This window comes from Rattus rattus, chromosome X (assembly GCF_011064425.1).
Source record: "Rattus rattus isolate New Zealand chromosome X, Rrattus_CSIRO_v1, whole genome shotgun sequence".
Lineage (NCBI taxonomy): Eukaryota > Metazoa > Chordata > Mammalia > Rodentia > Muridae > Rattus > Rattus rattus.
In genome coordinates, this window is record NC_046172.1 from 38043073 (window position 1) to 38055912 (window position 12840).

The 12840-nt window shown below is 35.0% G+C and overlaps 1 protein-coding gene across 1 annotated transcript in view; it reads left to right on the top strand.

The window, feature by feature from the left end:
- Positions 1-12840, top strand: part of LOC116887837 (cilia- and flagella-associated protein 47-like) — a 75323-nt gene that overhangs the window by 21347 nt on the left and 41136 nt on the right. Inside the window, 2 exon segments of the mRNA XM_032889348.1 lie at positions 5586-5775; positions 6779-6995. Coding sequence (XP_032745239.1) covers positions 5586-5775; positions 6779-6995 — 407 coding nt within the window.

Here is a 12840-nt window from a genome sequence, read left to right on the forward strand (position 1 = left end):
AAATAGGTTTTCTAATGTAGTGCCGTCAAAACTCAAAGAACAAGTTTTATTTCCATTCAGGAAGGATTTTGTGAAACAATCACATGAATGATATCTTGCAGATTTAGTCAAAATTTGAAATTTGAAATGTATAATAATTACCTAGTTTACAGCTTGTGTTGAGGAAGAACAAAAAGAAGATGTGAGCACTAAGACATTCCTATCGGCACCGGTCCAACTCCTATGTTTCCGGGGCTGGTTTAATTATGACTGGCCACACTGACAACATTTTTCTAGGTACTCTAAAACAGAACCTTTTCAGCATTCTCTACTCAACTCCTTCTTTTGCCTGAGCAGGTTTTATGTGACCATAGGTGTATAGTTATATAAATTACGTATACAAATTTAATACTTATTTGCTGAGGAATGCTGGCAGAGGGATATTGAACATCTTAATTTTCTATAATCAAACAAGTATATTTCTATAACAGCAGAAAGCTTTGTGTCTATAGTTAAAAGAATGTAGCTTAAAACATATAATGCTTTCAAATCTGAGCCCATGTGTTTCATGTACCATAATTTATTGTTATGTCACATGATGCATACACAATGCAAAGCGTGCTTGTTGTACATTCTGAAGCAAGGTTGTGGTGAAGATTTGTGCTACAACACAGACTAGGACTGCAGGAAAAACTCAGCTTCATTACACATTAAATTTTCATTTACTTTTTATCCACTGCATATTAAGAATCTTTTTACTATTCCCATATTTAGTGTTCTTCTCAAACATTCCATTTTAGGATCCCCATATATGTTTGTTACCTAAATCATGACTTGGATTTCTATGGTCTGTTAGATAATTCTGGCTTGATACTTGATGTTTTATGGGTGGTTTTGTGTAGATACATATTTAATATTCTCAAAATACACCATATAGAGGAATTGTTAAATTGAAAATGCTGTTCTTAACATTTGGAGCTATTCCCAAAGTGTTTTTCAAAGTGATGTCCATGTTTGCAGTATCATGTCATGTCCAGAGGATAGCACTTCACAGTTGTCTTCGAGAAACTCTAGCTCTGACATTCTTTCTGCGTTCTCTTCTGTGATGCTTTCTGAACCTTGCAAAGGGTGGAGGGTGCTTCTGTGTATGAACATTCAGTCTCTTATTCACAGCACCTTGAACACTTCATCTGTGCACTAATTGTTGGGTACTTTAATACGAAGTTTCTTTGACCAAGCACAACTCTGTGAATATAAACCTAAATATTTAAAGGATGGTTGACAACATGAGCTCTTAGCAAAACATCCAAAGGTCTCCAGTAGGCCCATGACTTCACTAGACATGATTTTAACCATGTTTATAGTACCAGCATGAGTACTTGAATGTTTTTTCTTTGTTGTTAAAATGCAAGCTCTTCATATGTTCTGGATACGAGTGTCAGTCAGATAAATAAATTAGAACTATCTTTCCCCTTTGTTGGGTCTTTCATTTCCTTGATAATATCATTTGCAGCAAAACATTTTAGTTTGAAATCTAATTTACTTAATTCTCCTTTTAATCATTGCAAGTAGTCATGTCTGAGTTATCCATATTTATTAAAGAATGGTTTTGACTAATTTGGAATCCTGAAAATTGATACAATTCTAGAATTACCTTGCCAATTTCTACTTAAACAATGTCAGCAGGCAGCTGGTATGTTAATAACATCTGTTACTTTTATAAATCCTTTTGGTGACTATTGCCATCTACAATATTAAGCCTTGATGTCTATAGAGGACAGATATCTTGCTAGTTATTCATGTGTGCTTTAAATGCTTTCAGTGGTGTTTCTAGTGTTTAACATATCAATTTTGTGATTCCTCTTAGACAAGAGTTTTATTTTTTTATAATACTGGTAATCAAATATGGGGTGTTTTGCACGGGTGACAAATATTTTACCATAGAACTATACACCAACTCTTGTAATTTCTTTAAAATATATTCTTAAAAGTCCTATTTGTTTTGATAAGGAAATTTAGTTCAGTTTTAAAATTCATTTGGGTTGCTTATCAAATTCCCTGAATTCCTTTTCTAGTGACCACTTTATTAAATAGACTTCTTGGTATACAAGATCTTGTCCTTGTGAATAGATTTATTTTATGCTTTCTTTTGCAACCTAGATTCATGACCTTTTTATTATTTAATATTCCTACCTAGAACATCTAGCATAATGTTAAATAGAAGTAGTGAAAGAGACTCTTTTGTCTTGTTCTTGCTGTAAAGGGAAGGCATTTAATCTTCTATCAAGTAAGATGTTAGCTGTAAGTTGTTCATGGACACCCATCTTAATCTTGGATGTTCTCTTCTATCTTTACAGTTTATAGTGAAAATGGAATATGTTTTGTCAAACAGTTTTTCTCTATTAGATCATAAAATGGTTCTCTTTCATTAAGATTCATTATATTGATACTTAGATATTAAAAGCAACATGATTCAGTACTTTCATATACTATGTTAACCCTTTCTACTAGACTTAATTTGATAATATTGAAAAGGGAACTTTTGTGGTATATGATTCTATCTTCATATCTGTTCCTCTGAACTCTCAGAAGCTGTATCAATGGACGTTAATATGTTGACCTTTTTATCAGGAGCTTTCTGGCTCCTAACTGCCTGCAGATGTAATCATTGTACCAATATTTCTGTCCAGAGTTTCTCAGCTCACCCAATGTTTTTAGGTTATTGACCTTCCAACAAATATGGAAATGGATTCTTCTACCCCAAAAGTTCCAGTTTCTGCCCTATACAACTCCCAAGCCATCTGCCTTTCAGCACTCACTCTCTACTACCTCAGAGAGACTACTTCCCTTCATGGGTCTACTAAGGATAGTGTATGTATGTATGTTCACAAGGGACTTGAATTATAGCATTTGTTTCCCTTGAAATGTTGTTGGGTTTGACTTTAGAATAAAACTGCTGTCATAAAATGAATTGGCACATACTTTTTGCCCTTTGTTTTTAGAATAATTTGTGAGACATTGGTGTTATTTCTTCTTTCAGTGATTGGTTAGACCTGACCATTAAATTCATTAACTTTTGGAATTTTCAACTGTTAGTTTTTCTTTTAAATGAGCTAATTTATGTATTAGCTGTAGAACTGTTAAATGTTCTGTTTCTTCCAGGGTCTACTGTAGTTTGATTGAGACATGAGAATTTACCCACATCATCTAGGTTTTCCTATTTGTCATATTTTTGATCATATTCCTTTATTTATGTTTACACTGATATAAGGCTGACCATTCAATGAATTTATAAGTTTTGTAAATTGAATTGTCTTTTTTTTAAATTATAAAGATATCTAAATTTTGAGAATGTTGTTGATCATTTCAATATATAGTTTCAGGCTAGTTGGTTTTTTATATCTCCCTTATACTTTGGGCTTATAGTTTGTTCTGTTTTTTGTTTGCTTGTTTTGTTAGTTTTTCCTAATGAAGAAGGTTCAGTTATAGACTGCTGACTTTTCTTTAATATAGGAGCGACTTTATTTTAAGCCTTATACATTCTCTCATTTGGTGTTTATTTGGAGAGATCATCATTTACACCAGTTTTGACTGTGTGTTTTGCCAGTTACAGGATTTTGAGGTTTGTTTGTTTGTTTGTTTGTTTTTTTCGTTATGTAAGTGAATCTCTGATCCACCACTGCCTTCCTATCTCTAGTATGCTTAAATTTTTCAGCTTTCCAGGATTCCTTGTAAGTAATGAGTCACCTTTTTCTTGATATTTTCAAGATTTTCTTGTCACTGACTTTTGACAGTTTGACTTTTATTTGTCATTCTGATATATCACAAATTTTGTTGAGCTTTGCTGATATACAGACTGATGTTTTCCATCAAGTTTCTAAGTGTCTCATTTATTATACTTTTACTGATATTTTTCTCTTTCCTCTCTCAACTGTTCCTTGGAACCTCTTACATTCATTGGTACTATTTTTTAATTGCTGTGACCTGTACACATTTGACGTTGATATGACTAACACAAGAAACAAAGGATAGACACACAGATATACATACAAAAATGCTGAAGTCAGGTGTGCCATGAACTCTGATAAAGTCATTAGCCATAGCCAAGAAACTTAACCTTATTTTTTTTTTTTTTGGTAAGTCCAACATTTGATTTTCCTCAGAGACAGTTCCTATTATGATCTGTTTCTGGCGTGTTGGCCACATTTTATTGTTTCTCTTGTAAAATAATTTTCTGATGAAAACTTGGCATTGTCAATAACATACTTCTTTGAAATGCTGAAAACTAAATCACTGTGTAGTTTACTGTGGATTTGGTTATTATTTCGTGACTTTCCAGTAAAAGTCTGTATAGATAGTTTTCTTTGATGCATGTAGCCAATTAACTTTTTCTCAGTTCCCAGAAATTTGTTGTTATGGCAAAAATACCAAAAAGGGGGAGGGGGCAGGGCCACCATCTATTTCATGTAGGTACCATAGACTGAGGTGAGGATCAGCAGAATTTATTACATGTTACCTCAAATAGAAGTTTCAGTAGGTCTGAGCAATCATATATAGTTTTCTATAGCTTTTTATAGGTTTATGGTAATATTTTAAACCATTACATCATCAATTGGTTTAATCAATAGAGGATAGATGTTCTATCTTTATAATGGAAATCCCTGTCTGCAGTTAATCACATTTACAGAAACAGATACCTAGAATTGAAGTTATAGCACTCTGCTTTAACAGAACTTGTTGCCAGTTGCTTCTCACCAGGTAACTTCCAGTAATTCTTTCTTAAGAATGTCTCTGTTTTGTTTTCTTTTTCTTTTTTCTTTTTATACCTCTTTAAATTTTTACCCCTTTTCAATCAGAGCTTTGAAAATACTGTATGGATATCTTAATAATTTGACTGTTTATTTTCTAGTAACTTCTTTAAACATTAAATAAAAAAGGACTCAAATTATTGTGCTAATCAATCCTCTCTCTGTATGTCTTTCTGTCTCTTCTCTCATCTTTCCTCTCTCCTCTCTCATTTCTCTTCTCATCTCTCCTTTCTCTCTCTCTTCCCCACCTCTCTTTTTCTCAGAGACAGGTGACATGTAGAACCTGTAGTATATAACCTGTAGAAGTGAGTTCTCATGTTTTTCAACTCATACCTTTGTGTTTTTATCTGTTGTACTAATTGTCACAGCTACCATAATTGCTGACCACAAAACTGAGTTAAGGAAAATAAGACTTTATCAAGAAAAATGGCATGAGGATGTTCAGACTTTCATCAACATTCCTGATATACTGATTTTTTTGTAAGCCTTAGATAATTTCTATACAACTAGACAAGTTGATTTTTGTAAATTTTGTCATTCATTTTTCTGAAAAATTGGATTTGGAGACTTCCTGAAATACTGTAGTATTTGGAGTATTCCTGAAATACTGTGGTATTATGTTCTCAGTTTTCTTAAATTTCCAATAATGAGTATCATATGGCTTATAAGTTTCCTAAAATTGTTTATAAGTCCCCATGGTGAAAATGTGTTGCTTTGACTTTCAAATAACATGCATTTTAATGTTTGTTTTTAATTTTTCTTATAATAGAATATTGATTAAATTTTCTTTTTCTTTAGAATGTGATATGCTCATTCGTTCCACATCAAATTGGAGTATTTAGAGTAAAGCAAGTGATCGAGATCATTGGACCAGTGGCAGATGATAATTTACAGTCTTTGTCAATGAAACCTTTTCATTATATACATTTAGAATTCAACAGTACTTGCAAAGCTTACACTAAGAAAGTTGGGGTGAAAATTAATCCTGGTATGTTACTCCATTAGTCTTACACAGCTATGATTTGATTTTCATTTTTCAGTATAAGATTGTGTGTATCAAACATAGTCAAAACAGTGCTTTCCCCCTTTTTAGAGAAGCTATCAAAGTCAGGTAGAAGGCCTGTTGCAGATTCTCAAATATTTTAATGGTTGCTATGCTTTATTTGTTCTGTATTTTTTCTGGAAACTAATGTAAACTAGTTTTAATTATATACATATTTTCTGGGTGGTACAATTTTGTTTCATTATGCTTGATATTTTATTAATTGAACCATATGAACTTGATGATACATAGATGTCTTTAAAATTAAAAAAAAACCAAGAAAACCTTTCACTTTCATATAAGTCAATTTAAATGTTCAAATTAGTATGCTTTTTATTATACACATATTTTATTATTATTTAAATTTTATTTTTGCTAAATTGGTTTATATAGGTCCATGTATTGTAAGAAATTTGTATTTTCATGGAGTACTTGAAAATTTTGCATTCATTAAAATCAATTGTCTTGGTCAGTGTTCAAGAGATACCATGCTGTTAAGAGATACCATGACCATAGCAACTCATATAAAAGAAAGCATTTAATTGGGGCTTGTTTATAGATTCAGTGGTTTAGTCCATTATTTTCATAGTGGAGAGCATGGCTACAGGCAGGCAGACATGTGGTGGAGAAGAATCTGAGAGTTCTACATGTGGATTATCACGTATCAGGAAGAAAGTCACTGTACCTGACTTAAGCATTTGAAAACCCAAACTCTAACCCCCAGAGACACACTTCATCCAACAAGGCCACACCTACTCCAACAAGGCTATACTTCCTAATCCTTGTCAAGAAGAGTCACTGCCTAATGCCCACACATTCATATCTATGAGCTATGAGGTTTGTTCGAATCACCACATGAGTTATCTAGTGTATCAAATATTTGTGGTTAATTTTTGAAATATACAATACAAAGTACTAAATGCTGGCATAATTTTCAATATTATTAAAGGTATATCACCCTTGGTCAGTAATCCCACAAAACACTTTGTGGCCAAAGATTCAGAGAAAAAGGAAGATCTTCTACCTGTTGCTGCAATGCTCCGGTCAACAGCAACGAACCTTCATAATCATTGTTCAAATGATGAGTCAATGAAGAATGCACTGATTGCTTTTCCTAATGATAGAGCTGCAAGTATCAGATGTGGAGACCACCATGAGCATTTCAGGTATTGCAATTTTAATAAATTACTATTTGAAAGATACAATATCCAGGATGATATACAGAGATCTGCAAGATCCTAGTGTTAAAAAGGAAAGAAATTTTTGTTCTTCTGCCAATTTGAGGAGTACAGTGGTTGTTGAATGCTACAGCACTTGACTCTTTTCTAACCTTTTATACTCTCTACTGTATAATTGTGACAAAATGAATGGCAAGCAAAATATTTTTTATATACTTTTATAATTAAATTTTTTTTAATTTTATTTTTTGGATTTTATTTTACATTTCAAATGGTATCCCCTTCCCTGGTTTCCTGTTCATAAATCCCCTCTCCCTTTCCCCCTTCCCTCTACTTCTATGAGGGTGTTCTCCCTTTCCACGCTGACATTTCCCTACACTGGGGCATTGAGCCTTGCCAGGACCAAGGACTTCTCCTCCCATTGATTCCCAACAAGGCCACTCTCTGCTACATATATAAATGGAGCCAAGGGTCCCTCCATGTGTACTCTTTGGTTGGTGGTTTAGTCCTGGGGAACCCTGGTTGGTTGATATTGTTGTTCTTACGGGGTTGCAAAATATTTTCTAAACTGTATTATGAACACCAGTAGATAAATGATTGAAATAATCACTATTGAAATTATACTCTAGAATAATTATATTTATTCCACATGATTGTGAGTTTGATTCATCTGTATAAAACAATTTAAATTGTGTGAAACCAATTAACAGTTATATGTTTTGTCACCTCATATGTATATTTCTATTTGACATAAACTTTTAGAGTTGTGTTTGTAAAGAATTTTTAAACTTCAATTTAAGTCCATCATAACCTCAAAGAAATTGCTAAGTTACCACTAATAAGATAAAAGTGGCCAATACATACATGATTTTCTGGCCTTCATCCCAGAATGATTTTAATATATTCAAGAGCAAAAGATAATTTTTTCTGCCACTTTGTATGTTAATAGTAGACTACCTAAACTTAATAATAGCTCTGTACTCTTTTTTTCTACCTGACTACCTTGGGTTGGGGATGCAGTGGGCATTAAGATCATTTAATTTTTTGTTAAATTTCCTGCTTTACCATTTGATTCTTCAGCCCACATTTTCAGTATCTAAAAAAAAAAAATTCTGACATTTACTGACTTCCTTAATATTTTACTTTTCTAAATTCTACTTACATCTTTCTTTGTTTCCATTTGATTAGTACCATAAAAACAATTATAAAGATAAAAACAATTATAAAAATCATTCTGACTTTTAAAATAATTATATATTATAAAAAAGTAATTGTGTGTTTTCTTCTAGCTCATAAGATCTCCTCTCCTGAGCAGATGGCGATCTACAAACATTTCTGACTCTTTTCATACAGTGTTTTAATTTAATTTTAACAATTTGTTTCTTAGTCTCTATCAGTTAGATCATAAAAATTATCAGTTAAAACATAAACTTATCAGTTCATATTCATTTATTAGCTATATTTCTCACAATGGAAAGATTTTCACATTACTAGATTTGCTGTAAATTACATGATGAAAAACATTAAAGAAATTTTACTCTGATATATTCATTCTTTTTGTTAATAATTACAATTGCTATTTTACTCTCAGGTATTTAAGAAAATGAAGTAGAGGAATTTATTCATAGCAGTATCCCCTCTATTACTAATGTTTTATTGGTTATTTTATTTATTTACATTTCAAATATTATCTCCCTTCCCAGTTTCCCCTCTTGCCTTTATGAGGGTGCTTCCTTCCCTGTGAACCCCCATCCCCAACCCCTCTCTTGCTCTTGCCCCAGAGGTCTAGCATTCCCCTATCCTGTATCATCACACCTCCATAGGACCAAAGGGCTCTCCTCCCATTGATGCCAGATAAGGCTTATATATTGAGCTGGAGCCATGGGTACCTGCTATGTACTCTTTGGTTGGTAGTTTAGTCCCTGGAAGCTTTATTGGGCCTGGTTGATTGATATTGTTGTTCTTCCTATGAGGTTGCAAACCACTTCAGCTACTACATTCCTTGCCCTAACTTCTCCATTGGGATCCTCATGCTCAGCCCAATGTTTGACTGTGTCCATTCACATATGTATTGGTCCAACTCTGGCAGAGTCTCTCAGGAGACAGCTATACCCGGCTTCTGTCAGTAAGCACATCTTGGCATCAGCAATAGTGTCTGGGTTTGGTGTCAGCAGGTGTGATGGATCCCTTGGTAGGGCAGTCTCTGGATGGTCATTCCTTTAGTTTCTGCTCCAACCGTTTGTCCCTGCATTTCCTTTTGACAGGAGGAATTCTGGATTAATATGTTTGAGGTGGGGGGTGGCCTCATCCCTCAACTGGGGGCCATGCCTTTCCAAAGGATATGGTCTCTACATGTTCTATCTCCTCTTTGTTGAGTATTTCTGTTGAAGTCCTCGCTGTTGGGTCCTGAGAACATCTTGGGTCCCTGGCACCTGGAATTTCTAGTAGCTTTCCCCACCACCACCCCACTACACACCTACTTTCAAATCCCTGACATTTTACACATCTCCACCATCTCCTCCCAAATCTGAACTGGCCCCCTTTCCCCCTCCCCCTCCTTTTTCCCTTCTGTATCACTCTCTCCCTCTACTTCTCAGAGATTATTCTCTTTCCCATACTGAGTAGTACTGTAGTATCCAGACTTCAATGTGATCTTCTTTCTTATTAGGTTTCATATGGTCTGTGAGTTATATTGTGGGTATTCAGAGTTCATTTTTGGCTTATAGTCACTTATCAGTGAGGACATACTACTAGTAACATTTTAGGAATGCAAGTGTATGCTGGGTTAGCTTTTCCTGTAGAGACTTGAACAAATATGAATTTATTCCAGATAGGGCACCAAAAATAGAATAAAGTAATTCCTTCAAATTCAAATTTGTGAACTAGTCAGTGAGTTTATTGGGCTGATTTTCAGCAAACAGTTGAGGGGTTACTTAAAAATAAGTGTACATGATACCCAAGTATCTACATCTTGCAAAGTGTGACTTCATCATGGATAACTAATATCACAGAAGCTGTATTATTGAGTCTTCCTTTCATTCATCCTTTCACTACCATTTCCAAAGACCACTTCCATGTTTGGGTGAGGAGAGGGGTAAGTAATGACAGTGTTCCTAGTTTGGGGTTCTATGGGGTTCTATGGTCCTTTCTTCCCCATATTGATAGGGCATAAGAACTTCTTTTTTTTCACTTATTGAATATTTTCTTAATCGACATTTCAAATATTATCACCCTTTGCAGTCCACTCCTGAAACCGCCCTGTTCCATCCCCCCACCTCCTATCTCTTTTTTTTTTAATGGACATTTTTTATTTACAAATGTTATTCCCTTTCCTGATTTCCTGGCCATAAACCTCTATCTGATCCCCTCCCCCGTTCTATGAAGGTCTTCACCCTCCCCCATTCTATGAAGTTCTTCACCCTCCCCAACTACACCCCTTCCCAACCTCCTGAAATTCCCCTTCACTGAGGGGTTCATCCATGGCAGGACCAAGGGCTTCCTCTCCCATTGGTGCCCAACAAGGCCATCCTCTGCTACATATGCAGCTGGAGCCATGGGGCTGTCCATACGTAGTTTTTGGGTAGTAGTTTAGTTCCTGGGAGCTCTGGTTGGTTGGTATTGTTGTTCTTATGGGGTTGCAAGCCCCTCAGCTCCTTAAATCCTTTAATTCGTCCAACTGGAACCCCATTCTCAGTTCAGTGGTTTGCTGCTAGCATTCACTTCTGTATTTGACATGTTCTGGCTGAGCATCTCAGGAGACACCTATATCAGGCTCCTGTCAGCATGTACTTCTTGGTTCAGCAATATGGTATAGGTTTGTGGTTGCTGTATGTTTATGCTAGCTCCCCAGATGGAGCAGGCCCTGAATGGCCATCCTTCAGTCTCTGCTCCTAACTTTGCTCCATTTCCCCTCTTATGATTATTTTTGTTCCCGCATTTAAGAAGGAGTGAAGCATCCACAATTTGTTCATCCTTCTTGAGCTTCATGTGGTCTGTGGATCGTATCTTGGGTAATTCAAGCTTTGGGTCTAATGTCTACTTATCAATTAGTGCATATAATGTGTGGTATTTGTGATTGGGTTACCTGTCTCAGGATGATATTTTCTAGTTCTTAACTTCTTGAGATCTTTGTATATTTTGGATATTAGCGCTCTATGGAATGTAGCTTTGGTAAAGATCTTTTCCCAATCTTTTGGTTGACATTTTGTCCTAATGACAGTTTCCTTTGCCTTACAGAAACTTTGCAGTTTTATGACGTCCTACTTTTTGATTCTTGATCTTAGAGCATAAGCTATTTGTGTTTTGTTCAGGAAATTTTCCCCAATAACCATGTTATTGAGAATCTTCCCCACTTTTTCTTCTATTAATCTGTGTATATCTGGTTTTATGTGGAGGTCCTTGATCCACTTGGCCTTAAGCTTTATAAGGCTACTGATTTGTTTGAGTTAATTTTATACCCAGCCACTCTGCTGAAATTTTTATCAGATTTAGTAGTTCTCTGGTGGAACTTTTGGGGTCACTTAAGTATACTCTCATATCATCTGCAAATAGTGATATTTGACTTCTTCCTTTCCAATTTGTATCCCTTTGACCTCCTTTTGTTGTCTGATTGCTCTGGCCAGGACTTCAAGTACTGTATTGAATAAGTAGGGAGAGAATGGGCAACCTTTCTAGTTCCTGATTTTAGTGTGATTGCTTCAAGTTTTTCTCCATTTAGTTTGATGTTGGCTACTGGTTTGCTGTCTATTGCTTTTACTATATTTAGGTATGGGCCTTGAATTCCTCATCTTTGCAGAACTTTTATCATGAAGGGGTGTTGAATTTTGTCAAATGGTTTCTCAGAGATGTCATTTCTCTAATTAAATGATCTGGTGGTTTTCTTTTTCTTTGAGTTTATTTATATAGGGGAGTATGTTGTTGGATTTCGGTATATTGAACCATCCCTACATTCCTGGGATGAAACCTACTTGATCATGATGGATGATCGTTTTGATGCATTCTTGGATTCAGTTTGTGAGAATCTTATTGTGTATTTTTGCATAGATATTCATAAGGGAAATCGGTTTGAAGTTCTCTTTCTTTGTTGGGTCTTTGTGTGGTTTAGATATAAGCATAATTTTGGCTTCATAGAAGAAATTGGGTAGTGATCCATCTGTTTCTATTTTGTGGAATAGTTTGGACAGTATTGGTGTGAGGTCTTCTATGAAGGTCTGATAGAATTCTGCACTAAACCTATCTAGTCCTGGGCTCTTTTTGGTTGGGAGAATTTAGTAACTGCTTCTATTTCTTTAGAAGTTATGGGATTGTTGAGGTGGTTTGTCTACCCCTGATTTAACTTTGATACCTGGTATTTGTCTAGAAAATTGTCCATCTCCTCATGATTTTTCAGTTTTGTTGAGTATAGGCTTTTGTAGTAGGATCTGATGATTTTTTGAATTTCCTCAGATTCTGTTGTCTCCCTTTTCATTTCTGATTTGGATACATTCTCTGTGCCCCCTGGTTAGTCTGGCTAACCAGACATATCTTGTTGATTTTCTCAAATAACCAGCTCCTGGATTTGTTGATTCTTTGTATAGTTCTTTTTGTTTCTACTTGGTTGATTTCAGCCCTGAGTTTGATTATTTCCTGTCTTCTACTCCTCTTGGGTGTATTTGTTTCTTTTTGTTCTAGAGCTTTTAGGTGTCCTGTCAAGCTGCTGGTGTATGTTCTCTCCTGTTTCTTTTTGGAGGCACTCAGTGTTACGAGTTTTCCTCTTCGCATGGCTTTCATTGTGTCTCATAAGTTTGGGTATGTTGTACCTTCATTTTCATTAAATTCTAAAAAAAAAAAAGTC